The 25,093-nt window shown below is 51.9% G+C and overlaps 3 protein-coding genes across 15 annotated transcripts in view; 2 read left to right on the forward strand and 1 right to left on the reverse strand.

Annotated features, from left to right (window-relative positions):
• USP3 (ubiquitin specific peptidase 3) overlaps nt 1–7,589 on the forward strand; it is a 111,179-nt gene extending 103,590 nt beyond the window's left edge. For all 6 annotated transcript variants that reach the window (XM_038580642.1, XM_038580643.1, XM_038580646.1 and 3 more), the window contains 4 exons: nt 435–553; nt 1,564–1,677; nt 1,817–1,884; nt 4,085–7,589. In XM_038580642.1, the coding sequence (XP_038436570.1) occupies nt 435–553; nt 1,564–1,677; nt 1,817–1,884; nt 4,085–4,250 (467 nt within the window). In that variant the 3' untranslated portion in view covers nt 4,251–7,589. The remainder of the gene's footprint in view (nt 1–434; nt 554–1,563; nt 1,678–1,816; nt 1,885–4,084) is intronic.
• Nucleotides 7,590–10,321: 2,732 nt separating this feature from the next.
• On the forward strand, nt 10,322–13,907 carry FBXL22 (F-box and leucine rich repeat protein 22). Its single transcript, XM_038581110.1, has 2 exons — nt 10,322–10,748; nt 13,571–13,907. Exons 1-2 carry the CDS (start codon nt 10,414–10,416, stop codon nt 13,905–13,907), a joined length of 672 nt encoding a protein of 223 aa, XP_038437038.1. The 5' UTR covers nt 10,322–10,413.
• Nucleotides 13,908–18,186: 4,279 nt separating this feature from the next.
• The window catches only part of HERC1 (HECT and RLD domain containing E3 ubiquitin protein ligase family member 1), a 183,851-nt gene continuing 176,944 nt past the window's right edge, over nt 18,187–25,093 (reverse strand). For all 8 annotated transcript variants that reach the window (XM_038580636.1, XM_038580639.1, XM_038580641.1 and 5 more), the window contains 3 exons: nt 24,186–24,338; nt 21,414–21,719; nt 18,187–18,825 (listed from right to left, as the gene is read on the reverse strand). In XM_038580636.1, coding sequence (XP_038436564.1) covers nt 18,640–18,825; nt 21,414–21,719; nt 24,186–24,338 — 645 coding nt within the window. In that variant the 3' untranslated portion in view covers nt 18,187–18,639. The remainder of the gene's footprint in view (nt 18,826–21,413; nt 21,720–24,185; nt 24,339–25,093) is intronic.

The following is a 25,093-nucleotide window of genomic DNA, read 5'->3' on the forward strand; positions in this document are numbered from 1 at the left end:
TCTTTTTTTTTTTTTAGCATCTTGGGGGCCTTGTCCTCTAGAATGTAAGATATTGAGAGAAATTGCTGCTCAAACCTTGATTTCATTAAAGAACCCATCCTTAGCCAAAGTATCCAGACTGATTCTTCATTAATAGCACCAAACCCAATGATAACCTCCTGTCATTAACTGATCATTACCAGATGTTAGACATGATGCTAGGCACTTGACACACATTATTTTCCTCACAGCAGTGCTTCAAAGTAGGTTTTTTTGGTTTTTTGGTCTCCATTTTGCAACCGAGAAAGGCTGACTTTTCCAAGGTCACAGAGTTAAATAACGCTGAGATTTGAGCCACAGTTGTCCAGCTCAAAGTGGACAGTCTGTTTTCTACAGCATACTGCCTCTATAGAAGGCATCCTGTTTTAATGCTGCCAAAATCAATTTGGTTTTAGATTGTCTTCGCAGTTTTACCGACTTAGAAGAACTTGATGAGACAGAGTTATATATGTGCCACAAATGCAAAAAGAAACAAAAGTCCACTAAAAAGTTTTGGATTCAGAAACTACCCAAGGTAAGCATTGAGTTTCAAGTAATAATGCAATTTTGAGGGAAAAATGTTTATGAAAAGAAATCGTTTTTATGACTTTAGCCTATAAGATCTGTTCTGTAGGTCTCTAGAATTGTCAGTGAAGGTAAATAAACCCTTTGAGAATGCAGAACTAATGTATCCTGATCACAGTTTCCAGTGTGCAGAGGGGTGGTTTCCCAGCACACCACCACTTAAGCAACCACCTGGGTGTCCTACAACCCAGGGCAACTCTGACACAACCTCCCCGGAGATGGCAGTCTGATTCTGGGTTCGGGTCTCAGTCCCACAGGCTGCCTCAGCTTCAGAAGTCGGACACGAGTCCAGCTTGCTACTTTGTGCTTCTGACCAACAAACTACAGAGATGTATGAGGAGATACACAGGGCCGAGCGGTGAACAGAGAAGCTTCTGTCCCTGTGGGGTTTGGGGCCTGGCACAGGCACTTTGAACTGTTCTGGTTTCCCATCTGGAAGCTCTCCAAACCCCTCCTTTTGGATTTTATGGAGGCTTCATTACATAGGCACGGCTGATTAACTCACTGGCTCTTGGCGGTTGTTCAACTTCTAGCCCCTTTCCCTTCTCTGGAGTTGTGTGGGGGGAAACAAAGGTCTAACCCTCTGATCACATGGTTGGGTCCCCTGGCAACCAGCCCCATCCTTAGGTGCAGTCAGAAAGTCACCTCATTAACATAACAAAGATACCTTTATGGCTATCACTTAGGAATTTCTAAGGGTTTAGTAGCTCTGTAAGGAAAGGGGATAAAGACCTACTTATTTGTAAATATTATATATAGTTTAATTTCAGTTCCTGAACATACCGTGTAATATTAATTTCACATGTGTATTATAAATCTCATCATCACAATAAAGTATGTGGAAGAAGAAAAACTGTATTGAGACATTATTATAAATACGTTATTGAGACATTAGTACCAAGTAAATTTTATTGAAATGTAAATTGTTTATAATTTTTGTCTGATGTGCCTCTCATCCAGGTGCTATGCTTACATTTGAAACGGTTTCATTGGACTGCATATTTAAGAAACAAAGTTGATACCTATGTAGAATTTCCCCTGAGAGGCCTGGACATGAAATGCTACTTGCTAGAGGTAAGATCAGATACCTTTGTTAGATGGTGGAAAAATGGCTCTTCAGTAAAATCAAATCTTCACTTTGAGGTAGGAGATAGGGTGTCATTGACCACTGCTCCTAACTGAGTCCTGGGATGTCTTCTCCCTTGTTCCGTAGCCTGAGAACAGTGGCCCAGAGCACTGCCTGTACGACCTTGCTGCTGTGGTGGTGCACCATGGTTCCGGGTAAGTGTGTCATACATGTGTCAGTGGCTTCTCGTGGTTGGGAAGAGCACAGTGAAGACCAGCAGTCATGCACCACTCTTGATAATTCTCCCTTAACTCCCTCAAAAATGGATTCAGATACATTAAAGTGGGCGAAGTAGATAGAAGTTTCCTTCCATCTTGGTGTGAAAGAATATTCTTGAAAGGATGTTGTGAAGGAAGAAGGCACATCAAGGTAAAATGGAGAAAGCTTCATTTGAGCTCAGCATTCAGAACCTAAGCTATTTGTTCACAAAACCCTGAGTAGTCTTTACTCCAAAGTTGTTTATTTCCTTTGCCAGTTGACATTTAAAGTGGGGGGAAAATGGGAAATTATTTGGACCTTACTTCATGTCATCTCTTTTAAAGATTCATTTTTTTTGTTGAATCTTTTTATTTTTTATTTTTTTCTGAACAGTTGTATTAGTTTATACCTTCTGATTTCTTGAGAATGGCTATTTTACCTTCAGATGTGGAGAACCCCTGACCATGTTGAAAACCCTTTTCCCTCAGAACTTTATGACATTGCTCCTTTGACTTTATCATTCATAGTTATAAGGGCCAAGTCCACTACAAGTCTGACTCTCATTCCTTGGTAGGCAACTTTTTTCTTCATTGGAACGTTGTAGGATCCGCTCTTTGGATTTCAGAAATTACAGTAAATGTATTCCTGGCTTGGCAGTTGATAGAGATACTCTTCAGCTCATGGAAATAGTATTTGTTCTACTGCCTTCTCTACTCTTTCTTCTGGAACCCTTATATTTAATAACATACACAGCAGCCCCCATCCCATCTGTGCAGATACGTTCTAAGACCCCCAGTGGATGGCTAAAACCGCAGATAGGACCAAACCCTATATATATGTTCTGTTTTTTCTTATACATGAACAATTATAATTTAATATTAATTCATTATAATTGTGATAGTGTTAGCTTCTGTTGACCTTTTGATGAGGAGGATCATCTTCTGGACTGCAGCTGACTGTGGGTAACTAAACTGGAAAACGAAGCCGTGGATAAAGGTGGGGGTGGGGTGGGGAAATGGTGAATTTTCTGGTTCACACATTTAAACTATTGTTCAGTGGTTTCCATCTCTGTTTCTTAAGACTGCCATGACCTATTTTTCCAAATCACCAATTTGGATTTCATTTGTATCCAAACTGAAGATAAGCTCCTCTGTGAAATTTTTAATACTGTGGCAATCCCATTTTTCTGATAACTCTCTTTCATAACAGGAATGTTCTTGTTTTATGGTTGCAGTATCTTTTTGAAACCACTGGTATTAGAATTTTTTTTTAATTTATTTATTTATGATAGTCACACAGAGAGAGATGAGAGAGAGGCAGAGACACAGGCAGAGGGAGAAGCAGGCTCCATGCACTGGGAGCCCGATGCAGGACTCGATCCCGGGTCTCCAGGATCGTGCCCTGGGCCAAAGGCAGGCGCCAAACCGCTGCGCCACCCAGGGATCCCAGGATTTTTAAAGCTCTTTGGTTTTTTACATTAAATTTGTTGGTGGTTAATTGCTTTACTTGTTCTTCCCAGCGCTTCTCTTTCATACTATCCACACCTGCCAAGGGTTGATGATTTGGGGCTGTTTACTCAGTCATAGTAAATGATGAGATTGATCATTATTGGTAAATGGTAAGGGTTCTTCTAGCAGTTACGGGGTGTTTGTTCTGAGGACTCTTTCCTGGTGGGCTCTGTGGGTGAGTCGTGCTGACAGAGAAGTTCTTGTGGGCCATAGAACAAGGAAGGTACTTCCCTGGAGGCAGGTTACTTTCTCAAGCTCAGGTTTTTTTCCAAGGCTGTGATGGAAACATGTTCCAGGTTTCCGTAGGCCTTGACCTCTACTTGTTCAGGTGAGAGTGCTTAGTTAGCCCATTGGTTTCTTCATTAACTCAGTGCCCTGTGAACACTGCTTTACGTGTTGTAGAAAATCTTTCAATTTCTGGTCATCCGATGACACTCTTTCCTATATTTCCAAGGTCAGTATATTTCTTGTCATTTCCATGGATTTTGAGGAACATGAATACATGAGCTCGATCAGCCATCTTAAACAAGCCTCTAGGGTGTATTCTTTATTATGGCACTTAGAACTTACCGTATACCTAACAAATTACATGATTGCACAGATCCTGTTATTTCTGTAGCCCTTTTCATTTTTTTACTTTCCCTTACAGGGTTGGTTCTGGACATTACACAGCATATGCAACTCACGAAGGTCGCTGGTTCCATTTCAATGACAGTACTGTGACACTGACTGATGAGGACACCGTCGTGAAAGCAAAGGCCTACATCCTTTTCTATGTGGAACGCCAGGCCAAAGCTGGATCAGATAAACTTTAATACCTCCTTCAAATCATTATTTGTCAACTATACCGGACAAACATTTCCAATTTTCCGTAAATACTTGATCCAAGATTTAATTTCATTATGCACTTTTCAATTTCCTATTTTGGGTTTAGTTTTATTTTGTCAATGGTAGTGACATATTGAACATGGGCACCAACTAATTTGTTTTTTTAGTTCTACCAGAAAACCTCAGCAGATACTTTGATTTGCTGCTTTAGTTGTAATAATTCAGTTTTTATATGTAGTTTCAAGAACTTAGTTCTGTTTGACTTTTTTATATTAATGTTTTCAGTTCTCACTTTGAGGCACATTTACATCAATGCTTTGTTACTCTCACATGCTGAAAGCAAGATGTGTTCCTGATAGTGAAGAGCAACATAACTGCCTGCTGCCTTTCACAGCTGTAACAGATCAGGTTGACTTAAATCCAGGATCATGTGTGCACGTAACTTGTGGCCCACAAGATTTCAGTGACTACTCAGTAATCGTTCTTTTTGATTGTAAAAGAGAACTGGGAGGGCATCCTTAAGTAGACCAGGTAATCGCTGCTCTTGGTATCTCAAGGCTGCTGTTTATCAGCACAAACTAAATAAATTGGTTGGTTCAGTTGGACCTGTCCTGCAAATTCAAGAATTACTCTTTTTGAGTTTGTTTGTTTGGGGGATATTTTTTGCTTGTGTGCGTGTTCGTGGAGATAGGAGTATAGAAAAGTCCAAATAAGACCAAACACATTTATGGTTTAAAAATCTCTGACTCCTCCCCATGGTCTAGATGGTGTCCAGTGAGAGAAAACCATAGCTTATTTACCTTTCAAACCAGCATCTAGTTCCCCCACTGGCTAGTGCGGGGAATAACTACATGCCCACTTTTGTCTTATTTCTTGCTTGGTCATCCGAGATGGAGATGCTGACCTCCAGAGTGGATTCTGACTTTCACCTACACTTCAGGTAACACTATGGGGTCTGCTTCTACAGAAGGAAATTGGAGTCTTTGCTACCTTTACAACACTCACCGGCCTATCCTGAGAGCAGAGCAAACTCTCATTCTCATTTTGAAGAGTTTGTATTCTTGAGCTTTTAAGAGTCTTTGTTTAATAATTGTTTTCAAGAAAAATAGGTACAAACACTATTAAGATTTAACTTAAATTGAAATTTGGAACCAGAATTCCATGTAAGGAAGTTAACTGTGAATTTGCAAAATTTCAGGCCAGTCTATTGATTTGGTGGGCAGGCAGTGGGTGGTGGCAGTACTTATTTATAGGGAGAACGCACTTCCAAGTAGGGCCGTGGCGTAGTACCGTGCACCATTTTCAGCGCATCTCTTGTTCTAGTCAGGTATTTTCTTCTCACTTCTCTACAAGTTGTGTGAGAGGCAGAATGTCATTCAGATTAAGCTGGCCAACCAGACTTTTTGGTAATCCTGTCTTTTCTATTAAAAGAAAAAAAAATTTAAAAGTATATTAATAGTCTGGCTGTCCTTGTGGGTCAGATATTTGAAGCTGCAGGAGCAGAGATGGCTCCATTTCCATTCTAATATTCATTAGATAAATTTCGTGTTTTCTTAGAGCAGAAATCAGCTGCTGAACACTTTAACATGACCAGGACCAAACTGCAGTTGCATCTAAACTTGTACCATCCAGTATGGCAGTCGCTAGTCACATGTGGTTATTAACATTCTAATTAAAATTAAGTTTAAAACTCAGTTCTTCAGTCACACTAGCTACATTTCAAGTGCTCAGCAGCCACCCGTGGCATAGGACCGCTTAGGGGTAGGGCAGCTCCATCAGCATGTAGAGTTCTCTTGGGACAGAGAGAAAAGCTTTGGTGTTTGGGCTTTACAACTTAGAGTCTAGAAGGAAATTAAGAGGGAAACATATTTACAATAGTTAATGCTAAATACATTAGGTTGAACCATATGAAATTGTGTTTAACCTTTTGATCTACAAAAGTGAAAGATTAGTTTGACCTAATCTATTAATACATTAACACCACATGCAGTTGAACTTGGAATGTGCACTTCTTTGATCTGCTCAGTATCTCCGGGAATCCAGCCTCTCTGACTTAGAAGGTAAACAGCTGTGACTTCTAACATTTGCACTTACTCCATCTCTCTGAATGGGCAGTCTGGAGGACTTCGGCAATATAATATAGCCTTGGACAGTGCTGATGTTGGTGGAGAAAAATGGTCTTTTGATACCAAAAGGAACTCGGCAACAGCCAGACTACTTTGTTGGGGAGAGTGGTCCTCAGACAGGCAGCACTGCTGGCTTAAGAGATGGACGCATCTCCCCTTTGAGTTTCTGGAGCGTTTTTATTGCTCGATTTTACTTAAGCTGAAATGTTTGAAAGACATTATGAAGGCTCTTGGGAAAAGTGATTGGATCCATTTGAATTGTGCATTTGAACACCAGTGATGTAAATGTGCCTATTTGTATTTAAAAAATTTAACTGTGTAGCCTTATCACACCTATTTTAAAAAGCTGATCTTTGTGTGCTCTTCAGGGCTTTCCCCTCATGCCATGTCGTCTCTGTGTGTGTGGCTTCTCGCATGGAGACCTTACGCGGAGGCAGTGCCTCACTCTGCCACATGGCTCCCTGGAACAAGGAAACTTCCTCAGAAGTCCTCCCACACACGTGGGTGATAGAAACAGTTTGTGGCAACACAAATCTCTCTCCATGGTGGAGAAACCTTTGCTTATCCACTGTATTCTACTCAGTGTCTAGTGATGACATATGTAATAGAATTAAACAAGTAAAGTGTACAGGCCCTGGTTAAGTGTTAAATGTGTATCTCACCTGGGGAACCTGCTCAGCAGCTTGGTTTCTGGGGTTGGGGACATATTTATTTCTTAAAAGCCAAACTGCTCTTTCATTGGTTTCGTGTACATATGTTTATTTAGACATACTTCATCCACCTTCATCCCCACTGTCCCTGAACTCCCTCACATACTCTGTTGCTGAAGTGGCCTCTTCAGTCGGGCCCGGAAAAGGCTCAGGAGCAGTCTGTTCCTGCCGCCAGGGCCCGGGTCCGGGTGGCCAGGGTGCAGCCTTGGGACTGTGCACGCGGGGGGGTTGTGCGGTAGAGCGATGTCCCCGCAGCCCTTCAGTGCTGTGACGGGTCTCTCGGGTGCGGACCCGACGGGCTCCAGCCCCCCTGCCCCCCACTGCTGGCTGTGGCTGACATGATCATTCCCATGGAAGCCTAGTCTGTATGATGCGAGAGGCTTAACTGCAAGTGACTGATGTCATTTACGTTGTAATCACATCCCTTTTCTGCTTCACCAACCTGAACTCTTCTATGGATGAAAGTATCATTAAAGTTCTGGTCTCTTTCCTCTTGACTATTATTTCTGAACTCCTTTCAGGGAAGTCAAGTAGGTGATGGTCTTGCTCAGGCGACAGGCCCGGTCAGTTCGCAGTACGGAGTTCTTCCAGAACCCTCACCCTCCAGGGCTGCGGGTGTACAGAGCCTGGGCTGAGGAAGCCTGTAGGGGCGGGTGGGGGCAGGAAGGGGTGCCCTAGTGCTGTAGGGGGCCGCTGGGGGAGTGACCCGTGAGCAGAACCGAGGACAGCTCGCTGTATAAAATGAGATCCACTGCCTCCTTCACCGCTAGCCCCCACCCGGAGGAACCCACTTTTGGGCTCTGAGCAAAGGCTACTGGTCACCCTCTAAAGGAAGACAGACAAGTAAGTGCCACTGTTAAAAATTAACACTACTGCTTTTCAGTAGTTCCCACATATGACCTTTCTGGCCCCGGCGGGACCTACAAACAAACAACCACGCTCTGTCCACACCCTTCATTGGTCTCTCTTCCTTGCCTGCTCCTACCAGTCTTCGGACACAGGCTACTCGTTTGGCCTCCAAGTCCCATGCAGCACGGCTCGACGACGCCACCCTGGCGGCGCAGACACTCCCTGCATTCCGGGTGCCCCCCCACCGGCCCCGGGCGGCAGTGCGCAGGCCAGGCTCGGGGGGCAGCCCTGCCAGTCTGGCGGCTTCCACCAGGGGCTTCCACCGGGACTTCCCAGGGGCCGGCCTTACAAGAAGCTGAAAGAACGGCCTATTTCCAGAGGTCAGCACACTAGAAAGTCCTGGTTTGGAAAGGATTAGGGAGGAGAAGTGGGGAGAATCGGGCTTCCTGTGAAAGCCCGAGGTGCCGCGCGGACCTCCCGACGGCGTAGGTAGGAGCCGGAGGGCGCTGGCTGTCAGCCGTGGTGGGACCATTAGCGAGGGGTCTGCGGTATTAGCAGTAGCCAGTTACCCTGCCCTTAAGTGCTTCCTGCAGCTGTTTCTTGGCTTGGGCGGTTTTTGTTTTTGTTTTTTAAAGATTTTATTTATTCATGAAAGACACAGAGAGGCAGGACACAGGCAGAGGGAGAAGCAGGCTCCACGCAGGGAGCCCGACGTGGGACTGGATCCAGGTTCTCCAGGACCACGCCCTGGGCCGAAGGCGGCGCTAAACCGCTGAGCCACCCGGGGATCCCCCTGTTTAGGCGGTTTTTAAGAAAAGCCGCCCCTTCTTCCCCTTGGCAGTTGGGGTGACCAAGCTCACGGGGCCGCAGAGAGGGGTGTCTCAGATGGAGCTGGTGAGAATGGCTCCTGTTTCCTTAGCTGCGTTGTGCTTTTAGAGGCCAAGCTGCGCCAGGAACGACCAGGCCTTAGTTCTAGAAGAGGGTCCAACACAGCCGCTTGCTCTGCCTTACTTCACACAACTGGACAGTGTTCCCTTCCTTCCAACTCCAATCAGGCGGGAGAACGAACAAACGTAACCACTTGGGGGTGTTCCCTCAGTGCCAGAGACCACACAGCCTTTCCCCTCCGCACCCCCAACGACAGGACGGGCGGCACGCAGAGCTCGTAGTTCACAGCCGCAGAGTTACAGGAGGCTCTGGGGTGGGCCTGGAGTGGAGCAGTATCACAGAACCGACGCTGAGGAAGCCGTGACTGCAGGAGACAGGACTCAGGGGATGAGCCCTCCAGGCAGCCTGCCCAGCTCCGGCCGGCACTGCAGGCCCGCACAAAACAGTGGTGTGTGGCGGGCTTATAGGGCCCGCTGATCCTAAAACACTTCAGCCTAAAATTGTTTCGAGCAGGGACGCCCGGGTGGCTTAGTGGTTGAGCGCCTGCCTTTGGCTCAGGGCATGATCCCGGGTCTAGAGATCGAGTCCCGCATCGGGCTCCCCGCAAGGAGCCTAGCCTGCTTCTCCCTCTGCCTGTGTCTCTGCCTCTCTGTGTCTCTCATGAATAAATAAATCTTTAAAAAGAAAAAAAACCTAAAAAAAATCGTTTCGAGCAGTCTTGTACTAAGAGCTCCCTCACCCATCCTGACATTTGGGAAACACAAGCTCCAGCATGGCACGTAACTGGGAAAATGTTAAGATGTAAAGCCAAGGAAACTTAAGCTTAAAATGTTATGCGCGGACACCCAGAAGGGCCTCGGAGACGTAAGCTACTTACGACAGATCTTTGTGAAACAACTCAGGGTAGAAACAGAGCCAGCGGGGAGGCCGAGGAAATCCCTTTGCCTGGCAGAGGGCAGCAGGGTCCGAAGGTAGGTCAGCCCAGCCCTCAAACCATCAGCACCGCGCAGAGCACAGGGAAAGGGGCATCACCCATGGCTTCAGCCCAGCTCTGCACGTGCAGCTGTCACCCTTAGCTCTTCACAGACAACGACTCCCACAGGAGTGGAGCAGAGGCTCCGGTGATACACCAGAGAGTGAAGACAGATCCAATTTATAATCCGGGTCCCTCCCAGGGAGCGGAGACTGCAGGCCCAGACAGGTGCTCTGGCCAGCCACCTTCAATGGAAATGCCTCGGGAAAAGGCAAAAGCGCTCTCTGCTAAGCACCACTGTCAGCTAAAAGGAAAGAAATCCCTTTTAAGGAAGCTATTTAACTTCAATAGGCTGCTTTTCTGCCAGGATTTTCAACTCCTCTGAACATAAGCCGAGCCACAGACTGCTGCACGTATGTCTGGATCCTGGCTAACCACCCCCCGCCCCCCCCCGGCCCCGTTCTCCGAGCTTCAGCACCAGTTGTTAGCCAAAAATAAACACCATTCCTCAACCATATATGTCCACCAGCCCAGAGCTGGGGAGGAGGCGGCGGCAGGTCAGGTCCCCAGGCTCCAGCCACAGGCAGCGTGGCTGCTACACACCATGCACATCACCCAGCTCAACCGGGAGTGCCTGCTGCACCTCTTCTCCTTCCTGGACAAGGACAGCAGGAAGAACCTGGCCCGGACCTGCCCCCAGCTCCAGGACGTGTTCGAGGACCCCACACTCTGGCCCCTGCTGCACTTTCGTTCCCTCATAGAACTCAAGAAGGACAACTTCCTCCTGAGCCCGGCCCTCAAGAACCTCTCCATCTGCTGGTACTCCAGCCGCGTGCAGGTGTGCAGCATTGAGGACTGGCTCAAGAGCGCCTTCCAGAGGAGCATCTGCAGCCGCCATGAGAGCCTAGTCAATGATTTCCTCTCCCAGGTGTGCGACAGGTAGGCCACCTCCTGAGCAGCACGGGCTCTGCACCGTCCGGCTCCTAGAGCTCTAGGAGGCTTCTGGGGGGTGGGGTGGGGGCAGGGAAGAGCTAATTACAGACCAAGACGGCTCCATGTTGGGAGCCTCAGACTAGGCCCAAGACAGTCGGTCTAGGCCCACCCCCGGCACAGACCCAGAGAAGTCCACAGTGGTGCTGGGGGTGCGCGTGGGGGCTGCCCCTCAGCCTCACAGGCCCTGGAGCTGCTTCTGGGGCAAACAGGAAGACTGGCCTCCGGCTGTCGCTGTCCTTCCTGGCAGCCATTAAGAGCTCAGGGGGTCCGGCTGGGCCTGGATTTTCAAGGTCAGGCCCTGGGGAAAGGTCCTGGATTCAGCAGTCAGCTTCCCCTCTACTCTTCTCCTAGCAAACAAACTCCATAGGCGCGGGGAACCCAGCTCAGGAAGGAGTTAGGGTGCTCTGGGTTAGCTGAACCAAGCCAGACTCCAGGAGGAGGGGTGGTGATACTGAAGAATGGCTTCCTCATTAGAATATTACTAACCTCACCGTACCCTTAAGGGAGGGTTTTAGCCTAATTTTTGAAATGAGCAAATCAAAGCTCAAGGAGGTCATGTGATTTGCCCACAGTCTAGGATTGCCGGATTTTAGAAAATAAAAATTCAAGACACTCACTTAAATTTGAATTTTGAATAGATGAAATAATTTTTTTGGTCTAAGTATGTCCCAAATGCATCCTGTACATGACTGGTCAACTCTACCACGGGCAGAGGCTAAGCCACAGGCGACCCTCCATAGTCCCAGCCTCCTGCCTAAGGCAGCCCACGCTCAGCACAGACTTCCGCTGCCAGCCTCTCGCTGAGCCCAGGTTGACCAGTCCTGTCCTGCCTTTGAGGAAAAGCACCTCTCAGTGCTTTCAAACTAGGCTCAGCCAGTTTGCTGCCGCCCAGGTTTAATAGCTGCCGTTTGCTGGCAGCGTGACAGGAGTGGAAGGAAACAGAGTGGTGGCCCCGCCTTGCCTTTTTTTTTTTTTTTTAAGGCAGTCAGAAGAAAACAAGATGGACTGGGTTGGGCCATGCTGGGACGAGGCCACTTCGATGGGCTTAGCAAGGCCCAGAAATCAAGTGGAGTGATTTGTATGGGAGGGGCAAGCCTGCTCCGAAGTTGTCGCATCCTTGCTGCTAGAGAACTTAATTTCCCAAACCAGCAAGGTGTGGAGCGGTCCTCTCATGTCACCCTCTGGGTGCAGCAAAGGGCTTGGTGGTGAGGTTCTATGCTGAGTCCCCCAGTTCTCCTCTCCAACCATGGGACCCTGGATCTGATAGTTAAACTCTTAACCTCATTTCTTCACCTGTAAAATGGGATAAATCACCTATGTCACAGGCTAATAACAGATTAAATGACCCGGTGGCACTGGCCCACAATACATACTGACAATATCCCTTGAATTGGGTTCTTCCAGCAATCAGCTCTGGGCAGGGACAGATGGGAGACAGCAAAGGATGGCAGGGAAGGAGCTGCTGCCCTCTCTGGTGTGTCTTTACATCAGGATTATTCTAAAGGTTCTTAGAGCAAAAGGGACCACTCAACACCTTTGGGGCTTAAACACCGTATGGTCATAACCACCCTAGAGCTAACAATCTCCCCCACTTGACAAAAGAGGACTAGCCCAGTTCAGGCATTTGTCCTGCGTCAGAGAGCAGAGTCACAGGCAAGTTACCGGAGCCCCCGAGGCCAGTTTCCTGATTCGCAAAACAGGGTGCGGAGGGTTTGAGGTGAAGATGGAAGAAGCCACGTGAACTTGGGGAGATGGGGCGGGCTCAGCGTGTGCAACTAACTGTGTTAGTTCCTCACCCCTTTGCCCAGGCTCGTGAGGTCGAGGTGGTGGGGCAGCTGATGTGCAAAGGGACAGCCCAGTCTAGACCCAGCTCCCTCTGGCCACAGGCCCTCGACCGCAAGCCCTCGGTCTGGGTGCCCCTGGAGAAGCGGGTTACAGGTGCCTACAGGAGGCCCCGTGCAGGCGCTCTCCCCACCACAAGCCCCTGCTGGGCCCTATCCCCTCCCTGCCCACACGCCCAGGGGGGATTCGCGAGGTCACACCCGCCGCAAAGCAGCCAGATCTACCTTTGCTTGAGAGCTTCTTCCGCAGCGGGTGCTAGGAAGGTGGGGCAAAGCGGCCTCCGGCTTCCCGCGCGGGCGGCCCTGCCTGCGCCCACCTCAGACCCGGTCCTGGCCACGCGGCTTCCCGACCTCCGGGCTCGCATCCCAGGGGCGCGCCTAACTGTGCCGGTCGGCGGGGCAGAAAGGGCTCTAGCGCGCGGCCCGGCCCCCAGCTCACGGGCTGGACCCTGCCTGTCCTTAGGCCGCCCCACGGGAACCCCCACACGAACCCCCACGGGAACCCCCACGGGAACCCCGAGCCCCGCTGCCCGCAGTGGTCGCCACGCGTCTCTTCCCCCACCCCTACCCCCACCCCCACGCCACAAGCCCGAGAAAAGCAAAGAACGCGGCGGCGTCCTCGCGGCCCACGGCGGGCCCAGGGCGGCCCAGGAGGCGGAGCGCGCAGACTCGGGGCGGGGGGAAGGAGAGGCGGGGAGCAGGCGACAGGGCACGGGGACCCCGGCAGCTCCGGGCCGCGCCACCGCACGCTCGGTCCGCAAAGCCGCTGAGCCCGTGTCCCCGGTCCCTCGCCCAGTGGGCGCAGTCGCGCCGCGCGCACGGGCTGTCAGGCGGCCGCCGGCGGGGCCGCGGGGGGGGGGCGGGGCGGGGCGGACGCCAGCGGCCCGCCGGCGGCCCCGACCCGGCGTCACCACCGTCTCTCCGCAGGTGCCCCAACTTGGCTTCCGTCACGCTTTCGGGCTGCGGCCACGTCACCGACGACTGCCTGGCGCGCCTGCTGCGCTGCTGCCCGCGCCTGCGCGCGCTGCGCCTGGAGAACTGCGCGCGCGTCACTAACCGCACGCTGGCGGCCGTGGCGGCGCACGGGCGCGCGCTGCAGACGCTGCACGTGGACTTCTGCCGCAACGTGAGCGCGGCCGGCCTGCGCCGCCTGCGTGCCGCGTGCCCGCGCCTGGCGCTGCGGGCCGAGCACAGCGCGGCCATGATCCCCGACCAGCTCCCGGGCGTGCCCGCCACGGCGCTCCGCAAGCTGCTGCCGCGCTAGGCCCGCCGCGCCGGGGCGCGAGAGCCAGCCGAGGGCCGCGGGGAAGGGGCGACCTGGGTGCCGGCCCCGGCCCCGGCCCCGGCCCCTCCACCTCCCAGACTGTCGCCACGCCTCTGAACCTCCGTTTTCCTGTCTGCGAAATGGCGACACTGATGCCTACCTCACGTTTTGGTTTTGCGCACGGGACTGCGGGATGAGGTAGCCGGGTGCCGGGAGAGCACTCGACCAGCTCTCGCTAAGCACCAGCACCTGTCCCGACGCCCTTCTGCCCCGGGGACGGCGCCCGCCGCGGGGGCCGAGCGCCCCACCGGGGGCGGGGCCGCCGGGGCGGGCGGCGCGGGGGCGGGGCTGCCCGGGGGCGGGGCGAGCCGCCGCCCGGTGCCCCGCGGTGACCGCTCGCTCCCGCGGCCTCCGGAGTGTTCGCCGGCCCAGGGATTCTTACGTAAACCTCACGGTTACGCTCTTCGACCGTTCTCCCGTCACGGAGGCAGAAGAGATCCTTTGAAAAAGCCCGAGTGAAGATTTGAAGACCAAGCAGCAGCCCCGTCAAGCCCCTTGGTGGGGAGACCGCGAGGCGCGATCGGCCCTGCCTGCCGGAGCGGCCTTCCGTGGGCGCGCGCCCGGACGTCCCTTTCAGGCCTGGTCGCTGACGCGCCGCCGGAGCGCAGGGCTCGGGCCCGGCGGCCGCTGGTCCCAGGGACACGGCGAGCACCCGAGCGAGGACGGCGGGGAGCCCCGGGCCCTCGCTCGCCTCGGGCCAGGTGGTCTTTCCCCGGGAAAGGGCGTCGCGACCCTGTACTCCCCGGATGAGCAGGGAAAAGGAGGAGCCCGGTGTCACGGAGCCTCCCCTCCGGCAAGGGGCCGGCGGATGCCCGGCAGGAAGAGGGGCTGCGGCGGGGCCGGGCGCACCGGGCGGGGGCGAGGCGGCGGCGAGGCGGCGGCGAGGCGGCGGCTGCTGGGGGAGGAGGGGCGGGAGGAACCTCGGGTGAGGGAGCGCCCCCGCGTGGCTGGTGACGGAGGGGCGAGCCGTGCGGCGGAGCGGCGGGAAGGCTGGGAACCGGGGACGCGGGCGCCTGTCCGGCTGCTCAGCGCCCGCGCGGGGGCGTCCGGGTGAAGGCCGGGGGAGCAAGGGCGGAGGTGGGGCGCGGCGCTCGGCCCCGTGTGCGGAGGGCCAGCCCCGGCCGCCTGCGGCGTCGTTGGGAGAAAGCCCCGCTTCCGGGGGTCGCATGTTTGCTGTAACCCCGGGGCTTTGCTTTCCTTGGTTCGGACCGGCCCGAGTTCCCCGCGGCGCGCCGGCCCCAGGTGAGGTGTGCCTCGGGGCCCCGGGCTCCGGGCCTGCAGGGGCCCCGCCGGTGGGACTGTTCCCCGCGGCCGCCGGCGAGCTCAGCCCGCAGGGTAAGCCCAGGCGCCCGGCCCTGCCCCGCGAGAGCCCTTTCGAAGCCCTGAGCCGAGGGCGGGCTGATGCGGCCGCGGCCTCCTCGCCACCGCCTAGCGCGTGCCGTTGCCTTCGCGGGCGGAGCGGGCCCTCCGGACCGGGCAGGTCATGCCCTCTCGGACCCTTCGTTTCTGAGACGGGACCGGTGCCCTCCCTGGGACACTCGGTGAGGTGATGTCTGAGTGCGCAGGGCCTGGAAGGCCGCGGTAGGGAAAGGCGGGCGTCCTCACATCCGTGGGCCGAGGTCCCGGGACGGAGCAAGCTGGGTGCGTCCGGGGGTGATCCAGGAGCGCCCGGTGGAGGACTCGGAGCCGAGCCTGAGGACCGGGCCCAGCTCCCACAGGGCCAGCGGGGAGGGTGCTGTCGCGGGCGGTGCGGGGAGATGGAGCCCGTGTTCCAAGCCGCGTGGAAACGGCCGGAGGTCACCTGCGTCCTCACAGCCTCTGTCAGAACAGACTACAAACCTGCCCTGGCGCCCGGATGCTCCTGTCCCTCTGTTGTGGCCGAGGCAGCCAATGGCCACCTAGAGGGACAGCCAGGGAGGGTGCAGAGCCTCCGCCGGGCAGGACGGGGCTCCCCCTGGAAGGCTGGTGCCAGCGGTCCTCAGGGAGTGTCTACCGGTGGAGGCGAGCCTTACAGGGACACACTGGCCCTTCCGCACAGGCTGGACGTCAGAGGGGGACGCAGCTCTCTCGGGTCCACTGTCGTCGGCGGGCATGCGGACCGGAAGCCAGGGCTCTGGCTGGACACATCTGTGATCCAGACTGTTCCCTCTCCTGACTTCAGGTTCAAGGTCTGTAGAGGGCAAGATCACCTGACCTCTTAGCTCTAGGATTTCTCCACTCTAAGATTCTGTGCCTGGGACTTGCTTTTTGCTAAAAACTTAAGTTCACGAGATACAGATTTCATCTGACGGGCAGTGCTGGGCAAAGGCCCCGAAGCTGGGAGGCCCAGAACACAGCTGTGCTCGGCAGGGCCCCGGGGAGATCTTACGTTGTAAAGGCCGGGGTCCAGGGGTCCAAGTTCTCTGGGGGCTATTTATGGATCATAAAAACTACAAATATTTAACTGAATGATCCAGCAAACAAAAAACCTGCCCAAGTCTCCACAGAGGGGCTGACAACGAACCAGGGAAGATGAACTACCTGTGCCAGGCCCTTTCAGCCCCTCAGACCAGAGACTCACACCGCCCTCGGTCTCCCAGGGCTCCTAAAAGAGAATGAAAAAAAAACAGGACAGCTTTCCAGTAAGAAATGGCATCTGTTATAAAATCAAGGTGCCTGTGTTGATTTTCATTGCATGTCAGACCTCCCAAGAAGCCATCATTGAGGCCTGACAGGTGGGGCCTGGAGCCATAAGCACCAACCTGCTGGGGCACCTCTGTCCCTCAGTCCAAAGCCATATGTGGCAGCAGAGGCCAGAGCCTCTCAAAGGTTGAGGTGTTACTCTTGTGTTACTCTTATTTAAAATAATTTCTGAGACTGCGGGTTGTATTCTTCAGCTCAACACACCCTCAGCCCAGCCCAGGAAGAGGGAAGAGCCAACTTGTTACCAGGAACCAGTCCAGAGGCTCTAGAGGAGCCCTCTCGGCACTGTCCAGGGTCTCAGCAGCACACCGAGGCCTCTCTCCTCCCAGTTCCCTCCTGGCCCAGAGGCCTGGGCGGTGTGCCCTCCCACCCAGAGGCCACGGCTCCTCACCGCTCCTCCTGACTGAGCTGTCATGTCAAGTATGAAAAGTTCATCTTTGTCCAGAGCCCCTGTGGCCCCCCAGAAGCTGTAGTTCCTCCAAGACCCAATCCCTACATAAACCTCTTTTCAATAAAACAAAGCCTTTTTCCATTAAAGTATAGTAATACTTATTGCATTCTTACTGGGAAAGATCTATGTACCACAAAACGGTATCCTCCTTCCCACTTCTCTTTGAAAAGTTGTTTTCTATCTTCCTTGTGAAAAACAACTGCCTGCAAAGCTCTCCACCTGGCACCTCACTTGAGCAGGCTGTCAGCCTGAGCCACCCGTGAGGTACACTGGGAGCAGCCTGTGGCATGAACTCGCTGTAGATGAAGACAAACCACCCAAAGGCCTTGCCCTCTTCATCTTCCCACCCCCAGCAGCCAGAGCCATCACAGCTGCTCTCAAGACGGCCTTTCCTCCCAGAACCACACACACACTGTCACACCTGAACCAATGTGCACATTGCCCAGGGCCCTCAAGGGCTAGGTTCAGGCACTAAGAGCGTAGCCCCTTCCCCAGCCCCTTGAACAACTCCTCCCCATCCACCATTGGAGGATAAGAAAGCTGCTCACTGGCTCTCATATTAATTTGCACATTCACCTACTCACTGTCGTGGTCACTCGTTCGTACTTGCTGAGCGCCTACTAAATGGCTGGAGATCGGGTCTGTACGCTGGCACCCTCCCAGCAGAGACACACTGCCATACAGCACCCTGCTCTTCAAGCCCGCGTGGCCTCCTCCCAGGCAGTGCTAGGTTCCTGCTACTCTGCTTAGCTTCCTCCTTGCCTGGTAGAGCTGCACCCCATACTAGGTACCCTGGGGCTACTCAGGAAAGGCTCTTATTAGCATGAGACACTCAAACCAGCTTTAGAGGAGGAGGAAGGGGTTGCTGAGAGGATGGGCCAAGGGTGATTCGGGGCCTTGGGGTGAGGGAACAAACAGGACACCAGGATGGCAAAAGAGATGAAAGTAGGGGCTTCCCACCCCCAGAAGCTGCTCTGTCGTCTCTGAGCAAAGCTCACTGTCGCGTGAAGGAGTTTCCGAGGGGTCAAGGTGCCGTCAGAGTGACACTAGCCTGAAAGCTCCACTGGAGGCAACAAAAGCCCACACTCTGGTTCCTGAATCGGCTTTATTTCTCTGCATAAGGAACCCTGCACAGGCAATTCAAATTAAAACAAAATAAATATATGAATATTCATGTAAAACTGTCCTTTCTAATGAACAATTATACACAATGTACAATTTCATGTTCACTGGGTGGGTTTACAAAAATGTACCATTCCCAACTAAAAATGCACCAAAATGGTTCCATGCAAACTTATCAAAAGTGACCAAAAATGTGGAGGGAAAAACCTGACTGAGAGCACTTTGTCTTTTTTTTTTGTACAATCACAGAAAAATAAAAACATCTAATTTCTTTGTTACATTTAGAGTAACTAAATGTGGCCACTGTTTATAATGTTGGTTTATGTTCCTAAACATCTATGTAGTTACCATAAAAGTGTGTCCACATGAACTTGGAAGTGAGCATTACTGAGAAAGTGGGGGCGGTGGCCCCCGCGGTCAGTAGTCAGTGTCCGAGCCCTCGGCGTTGTCCACATTCCTCGAGAGCATGTAGTTGTCCATGTCGATCGAGCGGCAGTTGTTGATGGCGTAGCGCAGGCGCTCAGCCATGACCAGCTGGCTAGAGTAGGGGGGCAGCCGAAGCTGGAAGAAGCAGGTCTGTGAGGTAGGCAGACTGTCGTAAGGCTGTGGAGAGAGAGACCCAGAGTGGTGACTGCAGCACTGGGGTGGCACCCGTGACACCACCCCCCACCCCAAAATCAGGAAAGCACTTCTCCCCGCCTTCAAGACATGAGTGCAGAGCTGACTGCAGAAAAGGACACACCGGGCCATGGTAGAAGGAACATGGGCTCTGGTGTCCCATGGCCATGAGGCTTCTGGCGAACATGCTCCCTTCCTCTCCTCACTGCCCCCGTGGCCCCGTGTGTGAAGTGGGAGCCAGCCCTGACTGGCAGGACTCTGTGAGAGAACCCGCTCTGCAACGTGCCCACCACGAGGGGCTGTGCAACAGAGCTCGCTCCCTTTCACCAGGAGGGTGCAGACCCGGAGCCGCTGAATGGATGCCCCGGAAGCTGGTGAAACAGAAGAACACCTGCTCTCCCCACTGCCCCTCCCCGTCCCTCCTAGCAGGCACTATGTCTGACACACTGCTCACACGAGGAAGGAGCAGAGAATTAAATCCTAGTCCATCCATTAAACTGACAGCGATGCAGTCATGAAAAATGATGATTGTGATGATAGCAGAAAAACCGAAAAGTGCTAGGGACAGACTGAGCTGAACCCAGTGCACGAGAGCGCGAGAGCTCGAGGCCAATCGGGCATGCACAGAGGTGGAAGGGGCTGCTACTGGAGCGGGCCCGGCGGGGGACACATGCTCCCTGGAACCTCCCTGCAAATAGTGATCTTCCAAACTCTGTAATGATGGTAACGATAGGACGTTTTTATGAGATTTTAAAACAGTTTCTGGAAAGGGATTGTCCTTTCTTTCTTGCTCAACTCCTTGACACTGGCACTCCACCTCCTCCTTGGAGCCCTACACCTGGTGAGTGCATTGCAGAGAGGCGGGAGACAGAGGGCCTGCCAGCCTAACTGGGCCAGAGCCAGTGAGGACACAAAGCTCAAATGCAGAAAAACCACAATCAGCCAAGACACCAAAGGGTAATGTCAACAGGTGCGTCTGATTCGGGAGGTGGAGCAAAGGACTAAAAGTCACAGAGGAGGGACCCAAGGGGTCAGTTCTCTGAGGCTGAAAAGCTTCAGGCAGGGGATTAGTGGTGGATTAACTCCCGGGATGGCAGGGGTAGCCTGGGACAGAGAGAAGGCAAGGTTTTTTTTCCAGAGCTGAATAGAAGCAAACCGTTTCCTCCACCCATCTCTCTCTGAAGCAACAAAACAGATTTACAACTTATAGTTTCTGGCAAGTCATGTAGAAAATTTATGGAAAGGCTCTTTTCATTGCCCTTCCTGTGCGTGGCCTCTCCGGCAGCCTAACCCAGGAGTGGAGCCCAGGCGGGCAGCTTCAGGGGGCGGTGGGGGAGGGATGGCTCTGCTACAGCAACCTCCAGGAATAGTTACTGGAAAAACACCAGAAAGGCAGACACTGAAACTGGCAGGAAGGGCCCTTGTGTGAAGAGGCCCTACTTTCCTTACTGTTTCCGGAATAAACATGATGGACCCTGCCCCAAGGACTGCCTGGCTCTTGAGGGGCTGGAGAGGGAAAGAGAGAGAACACAGACTTCTAACTTAATCCTGGGCTCAAGGGATGCACCGAGTGTCCAGGAGGTAGGACAGAAGGAGATCTAAGTCGGCCCTCAGGAATGGTCAAGGGCAGCAGGAACGCATCCAACAGGGTTTCCTGGAGATGACATTGGTGTTGGGACTAAAGGATGAATAAGTGCTTGCCAGGCTAGGAAGGAAGGGGTGTGAGGGAGAACTTACTAAAGCAGAGGGAACAGCCTACACAAAAGCACAGAAGTTCGGTAACAGCGTGGTGTGTCAGGAAAAAAAGGCAAGCGGTCTATTCTTGCCAGAACACAGAGGTGTTAAGAGGTGCTATCGGAAAGCTGGGGCAGAGGCCCGACTGTGGAGGTATTTAAGGCCACTAAGGCAGTTGGCATTTATCCTGGAGTCAAGGTAGGGGGCCCCCTAGCGGTCTGAGGGCGAAGAGCAACATGGTCAGATGGGTGCGGGAGAAAGGGAACCGGGGCAGCAGCGTGCATCTCAGGTTCTAAGGCCTTTTATCCCAAAGCCATCTGTCAAAATGGCAGCTGGGCTGGGTCTCTACAGCCAGGCTTTTCATCAGGCCGCAGAAAAGCTGCACTGCCTGCTCCGAGACACACTGCACGATACTGCTCCCTGGGCCTTCTCGTCCCTTCTGGAGCATGTTCATATCTCTGTGAAAGCAAATAAACAAGACCACAAATAAACAAGACCACATCTGAGCGCACAAGTCACACAATGAAAAGGTGCAGGAAGTAAGAGGCAGGGCAGCATGAGGAGCCGTCTGCCAAGCTTGGCTTTCACTCAGGAAGGCACTGGACGGTTTATTGAAGGTTGCTGGTTGTAGTGTGCTTTCTACGTCCATTTAGGGCTTTTTTTTTCACTCAAAAAATGAACAGTCTTTTCTGCCTGATTTTTTTAAAATCTGGAAATTCCAAACATTAAGCCTGAACTGGTAGGCCTATTCGGAGGTCACAGTTTGGTTTTCCCAACATGCAAGCAGCCAAAGCAGCAGCGGGGCAGACGTTACACGGAAGGAAGAATAGTTTACTTACCCTATCAACCTTCATGATCTGAAATCTCTGAGAAATGTCAGCAGTGTTGGCTGGCAGTCGAGATCTTCCAGACACAAACCTCATGAAAAGCACACGCTCCTCATTGGAGAACTCCTCCAGCGTGTGCCAGAACCACTGCACCAGCTGGTGCTGCTCATCCACCTCCCGGTACCGCACCACTTTCTTTAAGACTTCCACAGAGATCTCGGGCATCCCGCACACCATCTGCTCCAGCTGCTTTGCTGTGAGGAGGGACAGTAGCGGCACAGGCACGATCCAGGACATCCCCTCTCGGACTGCAGCCACCTGCTCCCAGGAGAGGTTGTTCATTAACTGTGTGTGTGGACTGCTCCCAGCTGCTCATCTGTTCCCCAGACCCTCTACTTGTCCCCCAGAACTCTAGGCGTACATGGCCCACTACCCCTGCCACTGACCCTTTGTTCATGCTTCTCCCTGCCTGTGGGACCTGTACACTCCTTCTGGTCCCAGGTCAAGTCAATTTAGGAACCTGCCTTCTGCCCTCACAAAACTCAGCCTGCCGGGGCCCCCGCCAGTGCCAACCCCACTCACTCATTTTCCTAACCACATGTGGCTGAGCACCATTACACTGGGCTACGTGGGCTGTTTGATCTCTTCTATCAGGGTAAGAAGCCCCGAGAGGGGGTGTTTAGCTTCTACTGTTTTTGTCATTCATATTTTTCTTTTGAAAATAGTTATACTCCTTTTTGTAAAACTTATTTGTGCTCATAGTAAAAAAAAAAAAAAAAAGTACAAAGAAGATACTAGCAAGACCTCCTAGGAAGGCAGTAGGAAGGACAGAGAATTGAATCAGGAGACTTGGGGTCTGAATCTCAGCTTCACCTCTTCTTTCAATCTTCTCATCTGAGAAATGAGGCAAATAATTGCTGCTCATGTGACTATGATGAGAATTTCCAACGCAAGTCTGCGTGACCTATTGCTTCTTTTCTCCTAGCATGGTGTTGAGAACAGGTCAGCTGGGGAATGCTGAGGGGAAGGTGCCAGAGGCTGTCAACAGTCTATTTAAAAAACACCCCAAGGTTGCACAGCAGTGCGTACCCTACACATAGACTCATCGCTGTTCAAGATCTGTTCATAAATACTTCTCCTTCCCCCTTGGCCAACTCAGAATTGTCAATGATAAAAAGCAAAAGGCAAATACCTGAGGATGCAAGCAGGAGCCACACCATGGGGAAAGCCCTGGGTTGGACTGGTACAAGGGTGTCGTGACCGGGGCTAAGGAACAGGACTGACAGGGAGGGCAGTCTGTACTGGTATTAAAGGGAAGAGCCCCACCAAAATTTGCTCAAATATAAGCTGTCATGTCAGATAGGAAACAAACCAAAAACTCTCTGGAAAAAAGAGAGGCAGAGGTATGGGGCTGGCTGCTTGGCAGAGAACAAATGTGGACAGTGATGGGAAGAATGCTGGGCTATATGAGACGAGGAAGATGGCCTGATTGCTGGGAAAGGAGCAAAGCCGTGGTGGAGCGCAGCTGGCAGAGAGCAGTCAATCTGACCCTCAGATCAAAGGCCAACTGAAGGCCCCCACAACTAAGCCTGGTTTGGGAACCTCTGATTTGCCTTGGGCATATCACTTCATTCCTCTGGACTCAGTGTTTTCATCTGCAAAATGGTGATAGTAATCTATCTCACAGAGTCCCCATAGGAAAACTGCACATGAGGCTGCCTGGCCCCACTCCTAGCATGCAGGAGGTGATCAATATATTTTTAGTTATTCACCCTGAGGATTAAAATTCTGAAGAACTGGAGATAAACTCTAAGCCATGGTTGTGTAAACAGCATTGCTCACAGGACCTGGCCTCACTAAGGGATAAGTTTTCTGACTGGACTTGGTCCAAAGCAAGAGTAAAAGAAGGAACCAGGAGGGAAGGGTGTAGAACATAGACACTTCAAGTTATTACACAGCCTTCGAGCCTCAGTCTAGCTCTCAAGAAGACCCCAACACATTCTGCAAATAAAAGTATTACTAAAGTGGCTATGTAGTACTATATAACCAAAAACCCATTTTGGGACAAAATGTTCATTTCTATGGTCACGCTTCACACTCTCATCATTTATTATTAAATACTTACCACACGTCAGCACAGAACAAGGATATTTAGGAGATACATAGACTCACACACACACTATATATAATGCATTCCTCACTCAAAGTCTTACAAACTAATTGAAGAAATTAGATCCAAACTCTGTGGCCTACTCCTCAGACCACAACACAGAAGTACTGCAGTATCCTGAGAAATTTTTAAGTAACGAAACAGATTTCTACAGGCTATGGACCTGGAGGTAAGCTGGTCTGTGAAGGAGATGCATGTGCAGCTGGGGCTTGAAGGGCCGCAGCAGGAGGGGAAGAAGGCACTCATGTGGGATTATAAGACCAATGTTTAGGGGTTTGTTTCCATGGGTGCTGACCAACCCAACTGGAGTGGGGACACTGGATTGGGGACATTAAGAGATAAAGACAAACAAGACTGAGATGAGTGAGAAGGCAGGGTCTACAGGCCTGGGTGAGAGCTTGGCCTCAACCCAACCAGTGACCAATTTACAGGTGTCTAAGACTTTGAGCCCAGGAAACCCAGAGGTAAGGCCTGAAAGTCTCCGAGCAGGGGCTGAAATACAGATACAAATTAACTGACACATATGTTTCACACACCAAAACTCAGTAGTAACCAGTTAGCTCTAGCTTGAGGACAACTGCAAATATTTACATGAGCGTCCCGTTTCAGCTCACCTGTCGGTCCATCTCATGAAGTCGGTATTCAATGGCCCTCTCCACATACTCCTTCCTGTTGGAAAATGTCAGTGGGATACTATTTCCACCAGGGATAATGGGAACCATTTTGCCATCAGCACTCTGGCCAATAAAAGAATCAAGAGGAATCATCTAAGAAGAGAAAACAATATTTTTTTTTACTAAAAAAAAAAAAAAGTATATTACACACAAATATAGCAAAACAGTGACAACATTAAGAATTTTAGGGATGATGAGGCGCCTGGGTGGTGCTGTGAATTAAGCATCAGACTCTTGGTTTTGGCTCAGGTCCTGATCTCAGAGCCCTAGGATCAGGCCCTGGATTGGGCTCCACACTCAGGGCAGACTCTGCTTGGGATTATTATCTCTCTCCCTCTGCCCCTCTTACTCATGCTTGTGCACGCTCTCTCCCTCTGTCTCTCCCTTATAAATAAATAAATCTTAAAAAATAAAAAGAATTTTAAGGATAAAAACAAGGAATCAAGATAGCTAATCACGCTACTTGATCAGAAGGGAACATCTGACTCCTCTGGCTGCAGTTAAAAATTTCTTTGTCGGGGCAGCCCGGGTGGCTCAGCAGTTTAGCACTGTCTTCAGCCCAGGGCGTGATCCTGGAGACCCGGGATCGAGTCCACATCGGGCTCCTTGAATGGAGCCTGCTTCTCCCTCTGCCTGTATCTGTGCCTCTCTCTCTCTCTCTCTCTCTCATAAATAAATTAAATCTTTAAAAAAAAAATTTCTTTGTCTTCAAACCAGGCTTGATGATCCCTGGTTACCTCACACCTCCCTCTCCAACTGGGTTCCCTTGTTTGTACATTCTAGCAGAGAGCAGATTGAAGAGGAAGGAGCAGAAGCTGGGTGCTGCTGCCAACTCTACCCATGAGCAG

This window comes from Canis lupus, chromosome 30, assembly GCF_011100685.1.
Source record: "Canis lupus familiaris isolate Mischka breed German Shepherd chromosome 30, alternate assembly UU_Cfam_GSD_1.0, whole genome shotgun sequence".
Classification (NCBI taxonomy): domain Eukaryota; kingdom Metazoa; phylum Chordata; class Mammalia; order Carnivora; family Canidae; genus Canis; species Canis lupus.